We start from the raw sequence: 22335 nt of genomic DNA, 5'->3' as shown, positions 1-22335 counted from the left end.
TGGTTTGTAACTCTTCCCTTTTTCCTTATCTGATTTAAAAAACGAATGCATAAAATAATTATAAATCTATTTTTGTGGGGACAAAATGAATATGTAATCTGCGACTATAACAATTAAAGAGGAAGGGATGGAGATGTCTACCCACAGTTTTTGTATATTATTAAAGTTAAGGGGAAGAATAGAGATGTATTAACAACAGTGTTTGTATATTATTGAAGCTAAGTTGGTTTTATTTCATATTAGGTTGTTATATGTTTAAGGTATTACTTGTAATTAAATGTAACCAGTAAGAAAATAACTATGAGTTGTTAAAAAAAAAAAAAAAGAAAATGGACTAAAACTGGTACACTACAAAAAATCAGTTAGATACAAAGAATGCAGCAGAAATGAAAAACAAAAAAGATATGACATAAAGAAAACAAACAACAACATGGGAAAAGTAAGTCCTTTCTTATGAAATTAAATGTAAATGGATTATACTCACCAATTAAAAGGCAGAGAGGGCAGAATAGATTATAAAAATTGATGATCTATGTTATGTCTAAAAGAGACTTGCTTTACATCCAAAGACACAAAAAGTTAGAAATTAAAAGGATAAAAATGGTATTCTACACAAATAGTTACCCAAAAGAGAGCTGGGGTAGTTATCCTAATATCAGACAAAACAGACTTTACATTAAAAATTGTTACAAGACACAAAAATAGGATTTTGTACTGATAAAACGATTAATCCATGAAGAGGATATAACAATTATGAACATATACACATCTGACAACAGAGCCCTAAAACACATGAAGCAAAAAAATGACAGATTTCAATGGAGAAATAGATAGTTCCACAGTAACAGCTGGAGACTTCAATACTCCACTTCTGATAGCCACAGAAAAACTGGACAAAAGACTGATAAGGAAATGGAGGACTTGAACAACAAAACCAGCTAGACCTAACACAATAGAGAACACTCCAAACAGCAACAGAATACACATTCTTCTTAAATGCACATAAAATTCTCAAGGACAGATCATATGCAAGGTCATAAATGAAGGATTGAAATAATACAAAGTATATTCTCTGGTCACAATGGAGTAAAACCAGAAATCAATAACAAGGAAAGGTGGGGAATTCACAGGTAGAAATTAAACAACACTGTCCTAAACACCCAATGGTCAAAAAAGAAACCAGCAAACACTTTGAATGAAAAAGAAGACAAAACATGCCAAAACTTAACAGCATGCAATGAAGGCAGAGCTTATCTACAAAAGCAAGGCTCAAAGAGACATTTATAGCTACAAATGCCTACATTAAAGAATAATCCCAAATGAATAACCTAACTTTGAATCATAAGAAATGAGAAAAAAAAACACAAAACTCCAAAGCAAGCAGAAGTAATAATGTAGATTCAATGGAGATAACATGAACTACAAAAACCGACTCAAGAGGAAACAAAATCTAGACTTATAAGAAGACATTGAATCAGTAATGAAAAAAAAATTTCCCCAAATAAAAACACACGATCAGATGGCTTTACTGGTGAATTCTACCAAACATTTAAAGAATTAACATCAATCATTAACATTAATCCTTCTCAAACTCATTATCCAAAAACAAGGGGTGGGAAAACTTCCTTATTCTATAAGGCCAGTAGTACCCTGATACTAAAGGCAGTAAAGACATCACAAAAAAACTGTAGACCAATATTCCCTGTGAATACAGACGTAAAAAGTCCTCTTCAAATTCTAATAAACAATCCTGCAGCATATGAACAGAATTTTATGATCAAGTGGTATTTATCTCAGGAATGTAAAGTTGGTTCAAAATATGATTATCAATAAATATATACCATATTAACAGATTAAAAGAAAAAAACAGGCCAGGCATGATGGCTCACTCCTGTAATCCCAGCACTTTGGGAGACCGAGAGGGGTGGATCACCTGAGGTCAGGGGTTCGAGACCAGCCTGGCCAACATGGTAAAACCCTGTCTCTACTAAAAATCCAAAAAATAGCTGGGTGTGGTGGCAGGCACCTGTAATCCCAGCTACTTGGGAGGCTGAAGCAGGAGAATCAGTTGAATCCAGAAGGTAGAGGTTGCAGTGAGCTGAGATCACGTCATTGCACTCCAGCCTGGGCAACAAGAGCCAAACTCTGTCTCAAAAAAAAAAAAAAAAAAGGAAAGAAAAAAGAAAAAAAATAGTAATCTCAATAGATGTTGAAGAATTTGGCAAATACCAAAATGCTTTCATGACAAAAATACTCATCAAAATAGAAAAAGAAGGGAATTTCCTCAACATGAAATCCTCAGATCCTTAAAAATCCAAAAGAAAATAGTTAATAAATTCAGCAAAGCTGCAAGATACAAGTATGTAAAAATTATTTATGTACCTATACATTAGCAATGAATAATCCAAACATGAAATTAAGAAAGAGGACTGCACATATGATAGTATTAAAAACAATAAAATATTTACTAAAAATTCATGAAATCTCAAGGGACACCGAAGAGCCAAAATGATTTTGAAAAAAGAACTAAGTTACAGGTTTCACACTACCTGCTTTCAAAACTCATTATAAAGATACAGTAAATCAAAACAGTGCAGTATTGGCATAAAGAGAGACACATAGACTAACATAATAGAGAGCACAGATAAAAACCCTCACATATATGGCTAAACGATTTTTGGCAAGAGTGCCAAGAACATTCACTGGGGAAAAAACAAAGTCTTTTCAACAAATGGTGTTGAGAAAATGGGATAGTCACATGCAAAAGAATGAAGGTGGACCCTTATCTTACACCATACACAAAAATTAACTCAAAATGGATCAAAGATCTAAAAGTAAAAGTTAAAATTATTAAACTCTTAAGAAGAAAACTTTCATGACACTGGATTTGGCAAATATTTCTAAGATATGACATCGAAAGCACAAGAAACAAACAAACAAACAAAAAAATAGCTACACTGGACTACAACAAAATTTAAAACTTCTGTATGTCAGAAGACACAGTCAGCAGAATGACTGTTATAAAAGAGGCAACCTACAAAATGGGAGAAAATATTTGCAGATCATGTATCTAATAAGAGATCAATATCCAGAATATATAGAAAATCCCTACAACTCAAAAACTAAAAAATCAAACAGCCAGATTTAAAATGGCCAAATGACTTGAAAACACATTTTTCAAAAGAAGATATACAAATGGTTAAATAAGCACATAAAAAGATGTGCAACATGAATAACCACTAGGGAAATGCAAATCAAAACCACAATGATACTAACTCACACCCAATAGGATGGCTAGCTTATATATTAAAAAACAGAAAATAAGTGTTGGCAAGGATGCAATAAAATTGAAACCCTTGTGAACTGCTGGTGCAAATATAAACTAAAGCAGTAACTGTGGAAAAAAGTAGGAAGGTTGGAGGAACCCTTATACACTGCTGACGGGAATGCAAAATGGTGCAGGTACTATGAAATAGTCTGGCAGTTCCTCAATAAGCTAATCACAGAATTACCATACGGCCCAGCATTTCCATTCCTAGATATATACCCAAAAGAACTGCAGACAGGTGTACACAAATGTTCTATATCAGTTCTATTCACAATAACCAAAAAGTGGAAACAACCCAAATCAATGAATGAATGGATAAACAAAATGTGGTATATACATGCAATGGAGTAATACTCAGCTATAAAAAGCAATGAAGTATTGATACATGTTATGCCATGGATGAATATTCAAAACATTAAGTCTAAGAGAGAGAAACCTGATACCAAGGTCATATATTAAATGATTCCATTTATATGAAACAACCAGAATAGGAAAATCCTCAGAGACAGAAAATAGATTACTGGTTGCCAGGGGCTGGTGAGAAGAGGGAACAGAGAGTCACTGCTTAATGGGTACAGGGTTTCCACCGGGTTAATAAAAAATTTCTGGAAACAGATAGTGGTGATGGTTGTAAAACACTGTGAATATACTCAATGCCACAGAATCGTATACTTGAAAATGATCAAAACTGTAAACTTTATGTCATGTGTATTTTACCACACACACACAAACCCTCTCCTGGATCCATTTCTCTGTCTCCCCTATGGAACAAAAGCCTTACTCTGTGTCATTCCCAATTCTTCACTTACTTTTAAAAAAGCATATTCTACTGTTTATATACGTAAACACTACCTTTTCTCAATGATGAGAAATAATATTTATAATAAATTGTCTGAACATCTCATGCCTCCCTTTCTCTAGACCAGTGGTCTCCAATTTCTTTTGATCATGTAATCCTACTGACAAAATGTTTTCTTAGCACAAATTGCCAAAATAGGTATTTATTTATATGTCACTACTGTGCTTATAAAATATACACAAAAATATAAAGTTTAAAAAGTTGAGAAAGATGAATATAAATTCAAATATTTTTCATTCCATACTCCACTGAACTGTTTTGCAAGCATCCTTTTTTGGAGAGCACATCTATCGATACTTGAAATTTTCCTCTTGGGTTAAAGCAATGGCCTACGCCGGGCGCGGTGGCTCAAGCCTGTAATCCCAGCACTTTGGGAGGCCGAGACGGGCGGATCACGAGGTCAGGAGATCGAGACCATCCTGGCTGACACGGTGAAACCCCGTCTCTACTAAAAAATACAAAAACTTAGCCGGGCGAGGTGGCGGGCGCCTGTAGTCCCAGCTACTCGGGAGGCTGAGGCAGGAGAATGGCGTAAACCCGGGAGGCGGAGCTTGCAGTGAACTGAGATCCGGCCACTGCACTCCAGCCTGGGCGACAGAGCGAGACTCCGTCTCAAAAAAAAAAAAAAAAAAAGCAATGGCCTACATTTATTTACCCCTTGAGATCTCCCTTATTAACACCCTAAACTAAGGAATGCGATAATGGCCTTACAGGAGGATACTCTTTGTTGCACTGTGGTGCCTTCTTTAAGAAGACAGATAGGATAAATTTATCTAAGGCCTCTGTATCAGAAATATCTGTAATGTTTCTAAAATTTTTGTTCTCTTTTTATATTAAAAAATGAATGTAACCGATCACAAAATTCTAGCAACACTAAGTGCTAGAAAACATAAAGCCAAATTTGTAGCTCTTTTCTAGCGACCACATTCACAAGGCTTATTTATCTTCCTTCTGGCTTTGATTTGTCTTTCCATTATTCACATTTCCTTATTTACTCATTTTTTAAAAATCATATTGTAGCTCAACCCAGCTTCAATTTTTTAAATCAACTCAATTCTTCGATTACAAAAAAAAAAAAAAAAAAACCAATCTGTATTATTTATGTGTTTGTCTGTGTGTGTTTAAAAGAACCTCAAATATATTTCTTGAAAGACAGAGAGGAATGAATTAAAAAAAAAAAAAACCAAATAAACATAAACCCAGCAATATTGTTCAGGACAGAGATCATTCTAACCTCAAAGCTCCCCCATTTCAGGGGTAAAGTTTACAGATTCTGAAGGATCTAGCAGCAAAGCCCTTCATTCAAAAGGTAATTCGTAAATGAATGTTGATGAAAATAATGACAACTCACAATAGCACTGTACTACACTTTCTCACTCTTTTCCAGTTGGTAAGAAATGGTATAGAGAGGAAAGGGCAAATGGCTTGTTTTTTTCACCTGTGTGCAAAGCTTAACTAGAAAGTCCATGAAGAGGGCAGTCACATTGCCAGATGGAATTTGTAGCCATGTACCTGGATGCGTCTCCTTCTGGTGTGCTCAGAAGTCACTAGGGGATGACCTGTATTCAATACTTTCTTGCTGTGTTTGCTCCGCTTCTCAAGGTATCTCCTCTGTTGGTTGGTGATGCTGCTATATAATTTAATTCGTCTGGGTGACAAGCATACTCTTTCATGGCCAAAAGCTTGAATCAACCGGGCAGTGTCAATAGTGGAAACAGAGCTACTCCTTTCGTGCAGAGCCACTTCTCTATCTGTTTGGGTCAATACATCTGATTCGACAGTAGAAGTGGTGCTGGAAAGGATGTTGGTGGCAGTATCTGTGAGCAGCTCACTCTCCTCTGAGGGCCGACAATCTGAAGAAGTGTTGCTTATATAATTAAAACCTGGCTGTTTACTCAGAATATACTTATCAAATTTAATCTGTTCAATTTTAATTTGATTAGACCTCCCAGCTCCATGATGAGAAAGCACCTTGGTTTTTTTAAGCTCTCCTGTGTTTTTATGGCTTTTCTCTAGGCTTTTAAACCGCTTCTTTTTCTGCAGCTTGTTTCTCTGCTGTTGTCTACCACTCCATTCCTTCATACCTCGTTCCCCTCTGCTATCATCATGTGTACTTTCTGAGACCTGGAGGGAATGCGTGATTGGATTCTGAAGAATTTTAGCCAAACGATCAAGTCGGTCCACCAAGGATAGTTCTTTCCTGTCACCCAACTCGGGCTGTCTCTGTTGCCTCTGTCGCTCCCGATACTTGTTCCACAGTTCATTCAAACTCACAGTGTGTTGAGTTGTTTGCTCTGGGGTGACCTTCTGATCCCTTTTTGGATCATTAATTTGTCCACTATATTCTGGATAATCTCTAGCTTGACTTTTAGTAGTATCTGTCACCTCTTTGTTTCCCAAATTCACATTGATGCTGAGGCTCTTTATTCTGGTATAATCTGTCTTAGTCTTGTCCATGTTTTGATAAGGAAGAGGAAGATAAATGTGTTCTCTCTGTTTGTCTGGATGATGCTGAAAGAAATCTTTCCAAGAATGTCTCATGAAAACACTCCTTCCCAAAGATTCATGGCAAATATCTTGATCACTTGGTAGGTGTACGGGATGATGAATGTAAAACTTCGCCGACCTGAAGACAGAATGGGTAGTATTTTCAAATTCTGAATGACATTCAGACTCTGAAAAAGATAAAAAAAAAAGATTTTGAAAGAACTTAAAAATATTAGCATTCTGTTTAGAAATACTATTCACAATTCTTTAGATATATAACAAAGACTAAAGGGAAGAACGGTTTATATAAGGTATCAGAAAATTCAATGCCTGCACAAAAGACTCATGCCTTGTTCTTAGCAGCCTCGCTGGTACAGTAAAAGTTTAAGAGACATGAATTTTGGCCTGGGCTCTGCCACTGACCAGCTATGTGACCTTAAGGAAGGCACTTCAGTTCTCCAGATCATAAAAGCAACTGCTATATGTATTTACCACCTGTTCTGTGTAGGGTGTTATGATGTATGCTCTGTATCTGTTTTTTAAATTAATCCTGCTATTAAACCTGAGAGATAGATATTGGTAATCCCATATTCAGCTAAGAAACCTGACACTTCATTTTCATAATCAGTAATTAAATGGATAATTTTTTTTAAAAACCCTTTTTACATGTTTTACAGCCTTTTGAAATTCCTTTTCTGTGGACCATCTTGACTTTTTTCCAAATTTTTTTTATTGTGGTAAAAAACACATAAAATTTACCACTCTCCATCTTCACTTTTTGACAACCACCACTTTATACAAAAAAAGGGCATTTTTAGATGTAGTATCTTACAATTATCTATGGTTTGAATGTTTGTGTCCCTCTAAAATTCATGTTGAAACATAAAGTATTAGGGAGGAGGTGTTTAGGTCATGAAGGCTCCACCTTCATGAATGGGATTAGTGCCCTTATAAAAGAGCCTGAAGGATCCTGTTTGGCCTTTCCCTGCCTTCCACCACGTGAGGACAAAGCAACAAGACACCATTTTGGGCTCTCACCAGACACCCAATCTGCTGGTGCCTTGATCTTAGATCTGTAGAATTTTGTTACAGTGGCAGGAAAGAGCTAAGACACAATCATAAGCCCTAATTCTAATCTCCACTATGACATCAAAACACTGTTTTAGAGTTCTACATCATGGGCAGAAACAAAGATACACACATGCAATGATGGGATCCTTTTCACCCACACTATAGATTACTGGCAAGCAGAGTTTTCATGAAATACTCTAGGAATCCCTACGGATTTCCCCTGAGTAGAGTGGGATACACAGGGCCTGCATTTATACCTAAAGTATGTAGACTATACAATTTTAGAATTTTCTAGCAACATTTAAAAATTGGGAGATTTCATTTAGATACTACAGGTTCTTGAGATTGCAGTTTCTGCACTGAACAAATACAAACAAATATATAATTCTAAATTAGTGGCTACAAAGAACAAAAACAAGGTGATGTGAGAGAAATTTAACTGGGAAATGGTAGCTAGAGAAGATTTCTCTGAGGAGCATGAGATGTGAAGTAAAAATGAGAGCTAAACAAACAAACAGGCAGAAGAACATTCTGGGCTGAGGGATCACTTTCTGTGGATGTCCTGAGTCAGCTGCCACCTATGCCAATCCACCTGTTCCCATAACCCTTCTGGATACAGAGACAGCACCACCTCTCCCATTCTTTTAAAGGCAAGTTCCTCCACTGCTGCTCTGGAGCCCAACTCATCTTCCCTTCCAGACCTTGCTTCCTTTCCCTATCATATCTCTCTTCTATCTTTCAGGTTCTCCCTCTCTACTGGATCATTTCCAATGGCTTGAAAAAATCATTTAGCATGTACATTTAGAAAATCCTCACATCTTCCTACAGGTACTGGCCCACTTCTCTGCTCCTCCTCATAGCCAAGCTTCTAAAGAGGAACCTATTTTCCTCTCTTTTACCTCTCTCCCTACCCCAATTCACTCTTCAAATTACTGCAGAGTACAGCCATACTCCTGGACTAAAACTGCTCTTGCTAATATGATCAATGACCTCAATGTATGGCCAATTCCAGGAAATGTTCTCATTCTATATTCTCTTTCTAGGTAATCTCATCTCTCCCTCTGGCTTTTAGTACCATTTTCATGCTGTTACCTGTTTTCAACTTTACATTTCAAGCTATGATTTCTCTTGAGTTCCAACTAATATACATGATATATCCACTTGGATGTCACAGCCATCTAACTGAGCTCTATTCTAGCCTCCTTGACAATTGTACCTCCCCTGGTCTTCCACATCTCTGTAAATGGCACATCATCCTACTGCCCAAGCCAAAATCTGGGAGTTATTCTTGATAGTTCCAACTCCCTTCTCTTCCTGCTCCTGTCATTAATCCTTCACCAAACAATCACACATCTATTTCTATTTCCTGTCACAATACTGCAAGTCTCTAATAGGTCTCCTGTCCCTTCTTGTACTTTTCCAATCTATTCTTCAAATAGTGGTCAAAGTAATCTTTTAAAAATGTAAACTGGACTTGTCACTTTCTATTTAGCAACTTTCAATGACCTTCTCTTACACTGAGAACAAAGCCCAAACTCCTTAACAAGAAGTACAAGTATACATAACTTTTCTTCCCCATTTTGTACCACTCTTCCTGCTAACTATACTTCAGCCATGCTGGCCTTTCCCCTGTTTCATCAAATAGCATGAGCAAAAGCATAAAAGTAGGAAAGCACTGAGGCAATAAGGGAGAGTATAAATATTCAGTATGTATGGCTTATTTCATTTATAAAGCAGAGGAAAGTAAGGTACCAAAGGTTATTTGGGGCCAAATTCTACAAGGTCTGGAACATTAGGCCAAGGACTTTAAATTTTATTCTTAAAAGAAATGAAGAGCCGCTATACCATTTTGAACAGGGGAGTAACATAATTATGGCTGTATTTCAGGAAGGATACCTTGGCAACAGGATAAATAAAGCAAAAATTTGAAGGGCTATCTAGAATTCATTAAAGCAGTAAGTAAAACAATAAGGAAATAGATAACATTGCTCTAAAATGTTTATTTCCTAATATCAGTATTTTCAATGAACATAGTCCTCCCAGTCTGGGACTGAAGTAAAATATAGCGAGAATAGTAGAAAATAAGCAAGCTGAAGCCTGGGCACGGTGGCTCACACCTGTAATCCCAGCACTTTGGAAGGCCAATGGGGGTGGTTTACTTGAGGTCAGGAGTTCAAGACCAGCTTGGCCAACATGTTGAAATCCCATCTCTACTAAAAATACAAAAATTAGCCAGGTGTGGTGGTGCACACCTGCAATCCCAGCTACTGGGATGGCTGAGGCAGGAGAATTGCTTGAACCCAGCAGGTGGAGGGTGCAGTGAGTCAAGATTGTGCCACTACACTCCAGCCTGGGTGACACAGTGAGACTTCATCTCAAAAAAAAAAAAAAAAAAAGAAGAAAACGAAGCAGTAGCAAGCTGAATTCCTTAAGCATAAAGGGCTTTATAGAACAACAGGATTAGATAATCACCATCATCTCATGGCACTTTGTTAAGAGTAAAGGTCAAATAAGTTGAAGTAGTTATTTACTTCTGATAATTGAATTAATTTTATAGATATTTGCAAAATTCTCCCCGAATATATAAAAGTACACTGAAAATATGATTTACTGCTTTTCATTTATTTTTAAATATTTCTTTCATACTAGAACTGCAGACTTTTAAAAATTAAACATGCAAAATATTCAAATAATGCAGACAAATTTAATATGAAAAGTAAAGGTCTCCCTGTTATCTCTGAACCTCCTAGTTCCACTTTCTGGTGATAACCAATATTAAACAAGTTTTCTTACAGAAAAATTCCTGCCAAGTAGAGTAAAACTACTTGTTCAAAGCAAGATTTTGTGCATCTGCAAACATTTTATATTAAACTGATTTACTTTACCAAAATTTAACTAAATATTTGGTTGTTTCCAGTAGTTTATTCTTCCAAAGCATGCTGCAGTGAACATTTGTCTGTGTGTTTATGTGTAACTTTATTTTATTTTTCTGGGTACAACTTTATCTGTGTATCTGTAATTCCCTTAAATGGAAGTCTGGGTGAAAAGGGAATATTTATTTCAACGTTAGTTAGATATCATCCAATTGCTCCACACTTTCAAAAATGTTGCAACAAATTTGCACTTCTAATAATAGTCTTATAAGAGTACATTAATGTTTCCCCACGTACTCAACAATACTAGGGATAATCAAATCTTTTCATCTGTGCTATTGTGACAGGTAAAACAAAATCTGTGGTTTAGTACATTCTTTATTGAGATAGTTAAGTATTTCTTCATATCTTTAATGGCCATTTGCATTTCTTTTACTATAAACTTTTTGTTCAGGTCCTTTGTTTTCCTTTTAGGCTGTCATTGATTTGTAAAAAGCTCTTTGCATAGCAAGAAAAGTAGACCCTTTTCTCAGTTTCTCAATTTTTTAAAATTGTTTTCTCATTTTTCATTTATAAATTGATTTTGCATCGTATTTTCTAACATGAAGACACTTTTAATTTTAATATATACATTTATCAAATCTTTGGCTTTATGACTCCAAGATTTTGTCAGACCTTGACAGTCTTCTGCTCAAATTTATTAGAAAAGTCAGATAACCAGAACTTTTATGATCTCTCTTTTTTATACTTGGATCTTTTATACTTGGATTTTGGTGACGGGAGTAAAGTAGGGCTACAACTAAAAATTCTCACCATACTCCAAATAGCTAGCAAAGTGTCTTGGCATTATTTGTTGAATAATCCATCTTTTTCCAAATGGAGCTGAAATGGTACCTTTATCATAGAGTAAGTGCCCACTGTATTTAAGTATTTTCACTGATGTATCAGTCTCTTGTCCCAGTACCATTCTTTTACTACTGTCATTTTAATACCCTGTAAAGTGTAATACTGTGATATAATAAATACATATTTTTGCCTTATCCCTAGCTCCTGGCCAGAACTACTAAAACTCTTGCAATTTCCATTTAGGAAAACATGATAACAGCAATAGGGGCATCTTTTATTATAATATTTGGTTTTCGTACCTGGCTGTTGAAACAGTTCAGGAGTGAGTGATAAAGGTTCAAGGAGGGTCTGTTATTTAAAACAAGTTACTTTTGATCGCACTTGAGTTCATGTTAATGAGATGAATTTTGGAACGCCCCTAAGGATGGGAGGCCTGTTTACCAAGGGAACAACCATATGTTTAGAGGGCTGGAACTTCCAGCCCCAACCCCCCATCTCTGGGGAGCGGACAGGGACTGCAGGTTGAGCCAATCACCAATGGCCAAGGATTTAATCAATATTGCCTATGTAATGGCACCTCCATAAAAACCCTAACAGAGTTTGAAGAGCTTCACATTTGGTGAACACAGGAGAAGCTGGGAGGGTGGCAGGCCCAGAGAGGACATGGAAGCTCTGTGCACCTTCCCTATACCTTGCCCATGTATCTCTTCATTTGGTTGTTCATGCATATCCTTTGAAATAAATTTATAAAATACCAGGAAATGTAAGAAAATGTTCCCTACATTTTCTGAGCCATTTGAGCAAATTACCAAACCTGAGGAGGGGGTCATGGGATTCCCCCCATCAATTTGGAGCTAGTTGGTCAGAAGTATAGGAGGCCAAGCCATGCAAAACCATTCCTAAGTTTTAAATTGCACAGCGTTATGAGTAGTATGTTGAAACCTCTTGTCATCCTGCTCCATCCCACCCTAGGATGTGAATCCTCCCTTTGTCCAGCATGTCCATACGTTTACACTACCTGCCCCTTAGGCACTTTATAGCTGTCTGGGTTATCAGAGTGACTGTCACGATACTGCAGTATCTGTGTTCAAGTAACCCTAACTGTAGTTAGTAATAGCCCCAAAGCGCAAAAGCAGCAATGCCAGCAAATTGGTTATGCCAAAGAGAAGCAGTAAAGTGTTTCCTTTAAAAAGATGGAATTTCTTATTTATCATCTATCTATCCACCTGTTTTAATGTCAGAATGCATTTTTTAAAATAAATTTTTAATTTTGGAATAATTTGGATTACAGAAAAACTGTGACAACAGCACAGATGATTCCCCATACTCCATACCCAGTTTCCCCTATTAACGCCTTACATTAATACAATATATTATAATGAATCAATCAGTAAAGTTACATCATTATTAACCAAAGTCCATACTTTATTTGTGTTGCCTTGTTTTGTACATACTGTTCTTTTTCTGTTCCAAGATCCCATCCAAGATACCACATTACATTTAATTATCATGTCTCCTTAGGCTTCTCTTAGGTCTGTGAGAATTTCTTAGGCATTCCTTGTTTTTCATGACTCTGACAGTTTTGAGAAGTACTGGTCAAGTATAAATGTCCTTCATTTGAGTTTGTCTCATGTTTTTCTCATTAGACTAGGGTTACGGGTTTTTGGGAAGAAGATTTCAAAGTTAAAATGTATTTCTCATTACATATTAAGGGTACATACTATCAACATGACTTACCACTGTTGATGATGATCTTGATGACCTGGCTGAGTCAATGTTTGCCAGAATTCTTCACTATACAGTTATTCTTTTTCCCCCTTCCCATAAAAATACCCTCTGGAAGGAAGTTACTATGTGCAACCCATTCTGTAAGAGTGGGGAGTTATGTTCCACCTCCTTGAGGGTGGAATGTCTACATATATTATTTAGAATTCTGCACAGGAGACTTGTCATTTTTCCCCATTTATTTATTAAATCATTTACTTATATCAAAATGGACTCATAGGTATTTATTTTATACTTTGGTTATGATCCAATACTATTGCTATACTGCAGAAATTGCCCCAGCTTTGACCACTGGGAAGTTTTTTACTCCTGTGTTCCATTGACATATTCCCCATCCCTGTACATTTTTTTTGTTGTTGTTTTTCTTTACTTTCTGACACCACAAAAGGGTTCAGGCTCATCTAATATATTTCCTGTCCCAGTCTGAGAAACAGGCATTTTGCCAAGGAATCCTGGAAATTTGTCATTATGGGTCTCATTTCTGTTTCTTGTTGTTGATACTGTTTCTACTAATAGTGCCTTGACTATGTGCTTGGTATTTTAGGAAATATTTTGAGGTCTGGGTTGAAGTTTCTTCAGAGAGATGTGCATTTGCATCCAACAGGCATGTGAGTTTGTAATACCAACCTACTGCCATTTTTAATTAAATTCTGGGCTTGAGATTTTTCAGAACACACATAAGTAGTTTACTGCACTAATAAATTATACCAGTACAAAATTACTGACTGTAAACCTGTGTGAATACTAGTTTGTAGTTATAAATTCTTAGGATAAATTTTGTCTTCTCTCCCCAAACTCATTATCAAGGTTAAAACAGGCAAAGTTTTCTTACTGTCCCCTTCTACATGGACGTGTTTATCTTTCATTTTTATAGTAAGAGTGTAGCCCACTGAAGGCCTACTTTACATGGGAATTTCCTTTAACATTTTTCACTATGGGCGGGCCCTAAGTTTCATGTTATATCCCCAACTTAATGGTCCCATTTGTATGAAAGTCCAGAATAGGGAAATCTACTGAGACAAAAAGTGGATCAGTATTTGCTTAAGTCTCAGGGTTTCTTTTTTGAAGTGAAGAAAATAGTCTAAAATTGATTATGATGATAGTTGATTGCACTTATGTGTGAATACAGTAAAAATAATTGAATTACATATTTGATTTTTATTTTTTTTGTGACAGAGTCTTGCTCTGTTGCCCAGGCTGAAGTGCAGTGGTGTGATCTCGGCTCACTGCCACCTCTGCCTCCCAAGTTCAACTGATCCTCCTGCCTCAGCCTCCTGAATAGCTGGGATTACGGGCATGTACCACCATGCCCAGCTATACTTTGTATTTTTAGTAGAGACAGGGTTTCGCCATGTTGACCATGCTGGTCTTGAACTCCTGATCTCAAGTGATCCACCCACTCCAGCCTCCCAAAGTGCTAGGATTATAATCACGAGCCACTGTGCCCAGCCTGAATTACATATTTTAAATCGGTAAATTATATCTGAATAAAGCTGTATGAAAAAATGTTCTATGGTCATTTGGAAAGGGTTTTTTAAAAGTTTAAACCATATAGGCTTATGCACGCATGCACACACACATACACACACACACACACCCTAGATGAACTTCATTACTTGTATTATTCCCAGGCGTTTTTTTTTTTTTGAGATGGAGTCTCGCTCTGTCGCCTAGGCTGGAGTGCAGTAGCCCGATCTCAGCTCACTGCAAGCTCCGCCTCCCGGGTTTACACCATTCTCCTGCCTCAGCCTCCCAAGTAGCTGGGACTACAGGCGCCCGCCACCTCGTCCGGCTAGTTTTTTGTATTTTTTAGTAGAGACGGGGTTTCACCGTGTTAGCCAGGATGGTCTCAATCTTCTGACCTTGTGATCCGCCCCTCTCGGCCTCCCAAAGTGCTGGGATTACAGGCTTGAGCCACCGCGCCCGGCCCCCAGGCGTTTTTAAACTTCACTTACAAAAAAAAATTTTCATCTCCCCAATGTGTCATAAGCTAATTATGTGTGTTCAAGCTCCCCAAAATTATTTTGTATTTGTCCATTTCTCTTTGAAGGTTTCCTAGGGCTGTTTTATATTTTTCTCCCTACAAGCAAATTCCACCTTCCAATCGCCCTGGCCTTAAGCACCTTTTGCCTCACAATCTATCCTAAGAGTTGTTTTCATATAATTCCATACCTTCATTCTTTTTCTTTTTTTTTTTTGAGATGGAGTATTGCTCTGTCGCCCAGGCTGGAGTACAGTGGCGCGATCTCGGCTCACTGCAAGCTCTGCCTCCCAGGTTCACGCCACTCTCCTGCCTCAGCCTCCTGAATAGCTGGGACTACAGATGCCCGCCACCATGCCCAGCTAATTTTTTTGTACTTTTAGTAGAGACAGGGTTTCACCATGTTAGCCAGGATGGTCTCGATCTCCTGACCTCTTGATCCGCCTGCCTCAGCCTCCCAAAGTGTTGGGATTACAGGCACAAGCCACTGCGCCTGGCCCTCCTTCATTGTTTTTTAAGGCAACATAAATTTCCTTATTGATTGAGCTCCTGGTTTTCATTTTATGAATTTTTTATGCTAAGTTATTTGATGTTTAAAGATTTATGCAAAATATTCTCATTGTGGATTGCAAATCAGTATGAAAATATATCTCTTCAATTCCTGCAAAACTTTTGGTGAATTTAACCTCATCTATATTAATGTCCCCAAATTTCTTTTTGACACATCTCTAAGTTTTCTTTTTGCTTTCCACCTTTCTCAGTCATTTTACTTTTGATACATTTGTTATATAGCATGGAACTGAGTTTGTTTTTTAATATAGTCCAGTAAGTTTTTTTTTAATATAGGTGAATTTACTTTACTTATATATAGACTTGCACGCTTTGCCGTCTTTCATTTTATGGCAATTTTTTGTTTTTGTTACAAATTTACTGTTTTCTTTCTCCCTCCCTTTACCTCCATGCTTACCACTCCTGTTTTTCTAAATATTTTGGATGTTTTATAGTTTAATTTTAACTCTTTTAGGGGTAAATTTTATAATTTTTTTTTTTTTGGAGATGGATTTTCACTCTCATTGCCCAGGTTGGAGTGCAATGGCATGATCTCGGCTCCCCACAACCTCTGTCTCCTGGGTTCAAGCGCTTCTCCTGCCTCAGCCTTCCGAGTAGCTGGGATTACAGGCATGCACCACCACGCCTGGCTAATTTTGTATTTTTAATAGAGATAGGGTTCCTCCATGTTGGTCAGGCTGGTCTCAAACTCCTGACCTCAGGTGATCCACCCACCTCAGCCTCCCAAAGTGCTAGAATTACAGGTGTGAGCCACCGCGTCTGGCCTATAATTTTCAACACTATACTTACTTACACATGTATTTTTTGATTTTACAACTTTAAAGGTAAAGTTTGCTCATTTATACCTCCTTTAACCTCCCTATCCTCTGCCTGTCCCCCCGTCTTTTAGTTTTTTCTACTTGTTTTTTTCTGAATGGAGGCCTGCATGATTCATTCTTTTTCTTTAAAGTTCAGTACTATTGCAAACATACATCTCAGTATTGAACACTATATACAAAATTTTCCTAGGACTTGGTACACCCTTTTAAATTGCAGGTTCAAGCCAGGTGTGGTAGCATGTGCCTACAGTCCCAGCTACTCTAACGGCTGAGGTGGGAGATCACTTGAGCCCAGGAGTTTGAGGCTACAGTTAGCTACAATCACACCACTGCACTCTAGCCTGGGCAACAGAATGAGACTCCATGTCTAAAAATACATACATACATATATACAATTGTAAGTTCCATTCTTCCTTATATCTTTATTTTTCTATTATCTTCTTTAGAGGCAACAACAGATATCATTGTGTTGGATTTTCACTGTCAGTCCTCAAATTCCACCATTTTTTTTCTAATCGCTGTCATCTCTTTCTCCTAATTGGTACTTTTTTAAAAAAAATTTCATTTTGTTTTCCTATCCCCTAAATCTCCCTTTTCATTTCATATTCTATCAATTTTTATTTCATATACTTCATGTCTTCTAAAGTTATTCAGAGTGTAAAACATTTAGAAAAAAATTTCTTATCTTCTAGAGTATGCTTTTACTGATTATATTTCCATCTTTCTTTTGCAAGCTATGTCTCCCACACTAACCCCTGCAAAGTTGCAGTGTTCTATTTCTACATCTTATGTATTGTTTTTGTGTGTGTGACAAAAAGTATGACATTAAATTAACCATCTTAGCCATTTTTAAGTGTACAGTTCAGTAGTGATAAGTATACTCACGTTGTGCAACAATCTCTCTTTCATCTTTTAACACTGAAACTCTGTACCTACTAAATACTAATTCTCTGTCCACCCTCTCACAGGCCTTGGTAATCACTGTTCTACTTTCTGTTTCTACGATTTCAGCTACTTTAGATATTTCATATTGAGGCAGGAAATTAAAGAAAAATAAAATTAAGAAGAAAGAGAAATAAGTTTTCCTGCATTAGGCTGACTTGTCCCGGAGGCAGCAACAGGCACAGCCCAGACCCAGGAAAAGTCTTGATAATATTATCTAATGTGTTCTGGAGACTCTCGCAGGACTCCCTCAACACAGGGAGAAGAAAAAAACAAATTTTCCTTTGTTTTATGGAATGAGTTTATAGATTCCTGTTCTCTCTAACTAGTGACTTCAAATATTCTGTTTTATCTAAGAAGTACAATAAAGGTCATGAGAAGCCTGAGTAGGCCTGAACTACAGCTCCATGGGCACCACAGTGAAGGTTATGGGATAAGCCCGTGCCTAGGCAAACCTAGATAATGGACATCTAGGCTGCATAGCAGTAGTTACGTGCAATTCTGAGTTTTGAACCTGTTACAATTTGATTAACTGTCTTTGTCCTGCCTCTGTATCCCTGCTTTCACGCCACTGTAAGCTTGCTTCAAGCTAGCCCACCCCCTTTTGTGAGGTGTGTATAAAAACCAAGTGCTGTCTTTGTTCTGGGCCCCGTCTTTGGACGTGAGTCTGCTGGGCCTGAGTGCACTCAATAAAAGATTCTCCTATTTAAACCCAAGGTCTCTCTCATCCTCCTAAATCCCACAACATTTGCAATAAACCATATAGTATTTATCTTTTTGTGACTGATTTATTTTGCTTAGTATAATGTTCTTGAGGTTCACCTACCTTGTATTATGTGATAGGATTTCCTTCTTTCTTAAGGCTACACAATACACTACTTATCTATGTATGTAACGTATTTTCTTTATTGACAAATAATTCCCATTTTGTTAATATATTCATCTGTTGATGGACATGTGGGTTGCTTTCACCTTTTAACTATTATAAATAATGCTGCAATAAACACAGGTATACAGGTGTCTTTTTGAAATCCTGTTTTGAATTCTTTAGGTTATATGCCCAGCAGTGGCAGTGGGATTGCTGGATCATATACTAATTCTTTTTTATTATTCTGAGGAACCTCCATACTATTTTCCATAATAGCGATACCATTTGACATTCCCAGCAACAGTGAACATGGGTTCCAATTTCCTTGCATCCTTACGAACATTTGCTATTTTCTGTTTTTTTGATAGTGGTCATCCTAACAGGAGTGAGCGATAACTCACTGTGGTTTTGATTTGCATCTCTCTTATGATTAGAGAGAGTGGGCATCTTTTTATATGTTTGGTATGGCATTTGTGTATCTTCTACTGTCTATTCAAGTCCTTTGCTCATTTTAAAATAAGTTATGTGTTTTTAAAAATAAGTTGTTTGGGTTTTTTTTTTTTTTTGCTGTTGAGTTGTGTAAGTTCTTTATATATTGTGAATACTAATCCCTTGTCAGATCTATGATTTGCAAATATTTTCTCCCATTCTGTAGAATGCCTATTCACACTCTTAATTGTTTACTTTGGCATGCAGAAGTTTTCAAGTTTGATGTAGTTTCATTGGTCTATTTTTGCTTTTGTTGTCTGTGTTTTTGGTGTCATATCTGAGAAATCACTGCTAAGTTCAATGTCCTGAAGGTTTCTCCTTATGTTTTCTTCTGGGAGTTTTAAGGTCTTACATGTATGTCGCCAACCCTTTTGGAGTTAACTTTTGTATATGGTATAAAGAAAGGGTCTACCTTTATTCTCTTAAATGTGGATATCCAGTTTCCCCAACACCATTTGTTGAAGAGACTATCCTTTTCCCATTGTGTAGTCTTGGCTATTGTCAAAAAATCATTTATTTTCTATATTCTTGATGTAAGCAGTTGAATCCGGACTATTTCCAAAATCCAGAATGGTTAGATGAGTTCCTTGACTCTTTTCTCTCCTTACCTAGGCTGTTCCATATCCCTCTAAGAGGTAAGGCTTGACAGCTAGGTAGTAATGTCTTGTGTTCTACATGCTTTTATGTCAGAAAAAGGGGCCCATGCACAAACATAAATAAATGTGATTTTATTGTAATTTTTAAAAAGTTTGGGCCGGGCGCGGTGGCTCACGCCTGTAATCCCAGCACTCTGGGAGGCTGAGGTGGGCGGATCATGAGGTCAGGAGATCGAGACCATCCTGGTGAACATGGTGAAACCCCATCTTTACTGAAAATACAAAAAAATTAGCCAGGTGTGGTGGCGGGCGCCTGTAGTCCCAGCTTCTAGGGAGGCTGAGGCAGGAGAATGGCGTTAACCCGGGAGGCAGCGGGGCTTGCAGTGAGCGGAGATCACGCCACTGCACTCCAGCCTGGGCGACAGAGCGAGACTCCGTCTCAAAAAAAAAAAAAAAAAAAAAGTTTGTATTGATGGTCTCACTGTCTTTGCTATAGCCTTCTGGAATGGCTTTAAGGTTGTCTCTGTTTGGGGACTGAGACAAGATGCTTCACTTCTAAAACTATCAGCCTTAGGTATTTATTTATAATCCTGTTTCTAAGTTGCTAATATCTTTTCCAAAAAGTAACAATTACTTTACAAATCTATATATACAGCAACCTAATAGTAGCATCAAAGTACTTTACACAAGAAAGTTTTAAAAAAAGAAAAGGAATTTTTGTTTAATCATGAGGCTATATTCTCATCAGAATGAAATGGAAACACACTAACACTGACCCCCATATACACACATACTCACACACAACCCAATCCCATTACCTTCAATATTGATCTGTAGGGATTCTTTATTGCTTGTCCAGGCTTCCTCGGGAACTGTCCTCTTCCTATGGATCTCCTCTTTCTGTGTAATGGCTTTAGTGTCTGGCGAGTTCTTAATTTCTGGGTCTCCTACTTGAGCTGAGTGCTCTGCAGCAGCAGCAGCACTGGAATCTACGAAAGGGACATTAACACACTATACAGACAGGAACTGGACATAAAATATTTTTAAATGTCTCTCAAGTATGTATTATGTGAAAGGCTTTCTTAGTGATATTGAATAAAAAAGATGACTCAGAAATGTGTTTAGAAAATAATTGAAAATTGGGGCAAAAAATCACATATGTAAACAGATATACAATCAGAAAGAGTCAGAAGAAGAGGTATCGGTATTCAAAGAAAGAAAAACTAATTGCAGGTGGGAGTACTACAGAACTCTAGACAATTGATTTTGGCATTAGAAGAGAGCTAAGATGGGATACACATTGAGATGGAAAAAAAGGAGGTGACTATATAACAGAAGAATGGTGTCAGGAAAGTAACTTAACATCTAAGAAACAGAGCAAGTATATAGCATTAGATTATATAATTTATAAGGAAAAGAGGTGAGAACTAGTGTTAGAAAGTTGTTTGGGAGTGGATTCTACAGTTCTGGAAGACAGTGCTAAAAGAGTTTAGATTTTATCCTTACGGGCAATGAAAACTAAAGTTTTTGATTACAAGATTAACATGTTCAAAACTGTTTTTGGAACATTCATTTAGTAATAGTAAAATGGGGTAAAATTCAGAAGTGTTGCCCAGAATACAATCTAACCTTTTTAAACAAGCAACACCTAAAGAAGAGAAGCAGCTAATTATGTTCTAAAATGTTTTAGTTTACAACTGTGGCGGAAACTATTACTACTATCTGTCCTCTAATATGCACTTTCCTTTTCCTCTAAACAGAACCCTAACTTTAGCTGGGCAATTGTTATTAGAATAACAACTCAATTTCCCAGCTTCCCTGGTACATGTGACCATGTGTCTAAGTCTGGCCAATAGAATGCAAAAACAATGGTACATATAGCTTCTGAGAAGTATCCTTAAAGGAAGGAATGAGATTTTTCTTTTCCTTTCTTCCTGCTGGTTGCAATATGGGCTGATGGCTACAGCTTAAGAATGAAGGCCAAAAATGTCAGAGTAACAAGAGAGCAACAGCTTTGTTCCGATACTCTGGAGTACCAGGTCAACTCTGGATGCTTACCTCTGGATTTTTACAAAAGAGAGAAAGTTTTCTGTTTTCTTTAAGCCTATGTTATTTTGCTTTTGTTTTCCTCTCTCTGAGCCAAAACTAATCCTAATGTAAATAAACTATGAGGGTTATTTAAATCAGCATAATCCCTCTGAAGTAAAGTAACTGATAGGGAGGAAGTAAACAAGCTGAATTCCTAAATAAAGGATCATGTACAAAAATGGTATTAGTGGGTCCGTGTCTCACAGAATTGAGAGATTTTTATCATCACAGGTAAAAAGTCCATTAAATGAATTTCTGGAAATTAGATTAACTTGTTTACTATATCCAAAAGATCTCCAGAAATATCTCAAAGAACTTTAAGTATGTCCATTTTACCTGCCAAAGTATATAATAAATACAGCTAAACATACTTTAACTATTTCATATATACGCAAGATAGAAGAGAGCTGAAGACAGCAAGAAGAAAATAGAGAATATATTTCTGTTTCTGTTCTTGAGAGTCTCATTTTAGAAGACCAGAAGAAAATTATATGCAGAAAATCCAGTTTAGCTACCTGCAGTATCTTTCTGCAAAGATTCTTTTTCTTTAGCCTGGGCAGCCTCAGTCACTGCCCTTGTACTGTGGATCTCTTTCTGTTTTTTGTCTGACAGGTTCTCATCCCCAGTGATTAGCACTTGAACTGAGGCATCTGGAATAATGACATCATTTGATTTCAGAAAAGGAAAGATAATAAACACAACAGACAAGTAATCCTCCCCCCAAATTACAAACA

The 22335-nt window shown here is 37.0% G+C and overlaps 1 protein-coding gene across 1 annotated transcript in view; it reads right to left on the bottom strand.

Annotated features, from left to right (window-relative positions):
* The window catches only part of ALMS1 (ALMS1, centrosome and basal body associated protein), a 220967-nt gene that overhangs the window by 31575 nt on the left and 167057 nt on the right, over positions 1-22335 (bottom strand). The window contains exons 14-16 of the mRNA XM_025353758.1: positions 22117-22251; positions 20332-20502; positions 5700-6862 (exon numbers count right to left, since the gene is read on the bottom strand). Coding sequence (XP_025209543.1) covers positions 5700-6862; positions 20332-20502; positions 22117-22251 — 1469 coding nt within the window. The remainder of the gene's footprint in view (positions 1-5699; positions 6863-20331; positions 20503-22116; positions 22252-22335) is intronic.

Source organism: Theropithecus gelada, chromosome 13, assembly GCF_003255815.1.
Source record: "Theropithecus gelada isolate Dixy chromosome 13, Tgel_1.0, whole genome shotgun sequence".
In the NCBI taxonomy this organism is placed as follows: domain Eukaryota; kingdom Metazoa; phylum Chordata; class Mammalia; order Primates; family Cercopithecidae; genus Theropithecus; species Theropithecus gelada.
This window is presented reverse-complemented; position numbering and strand designations above follow the sequence as displayed.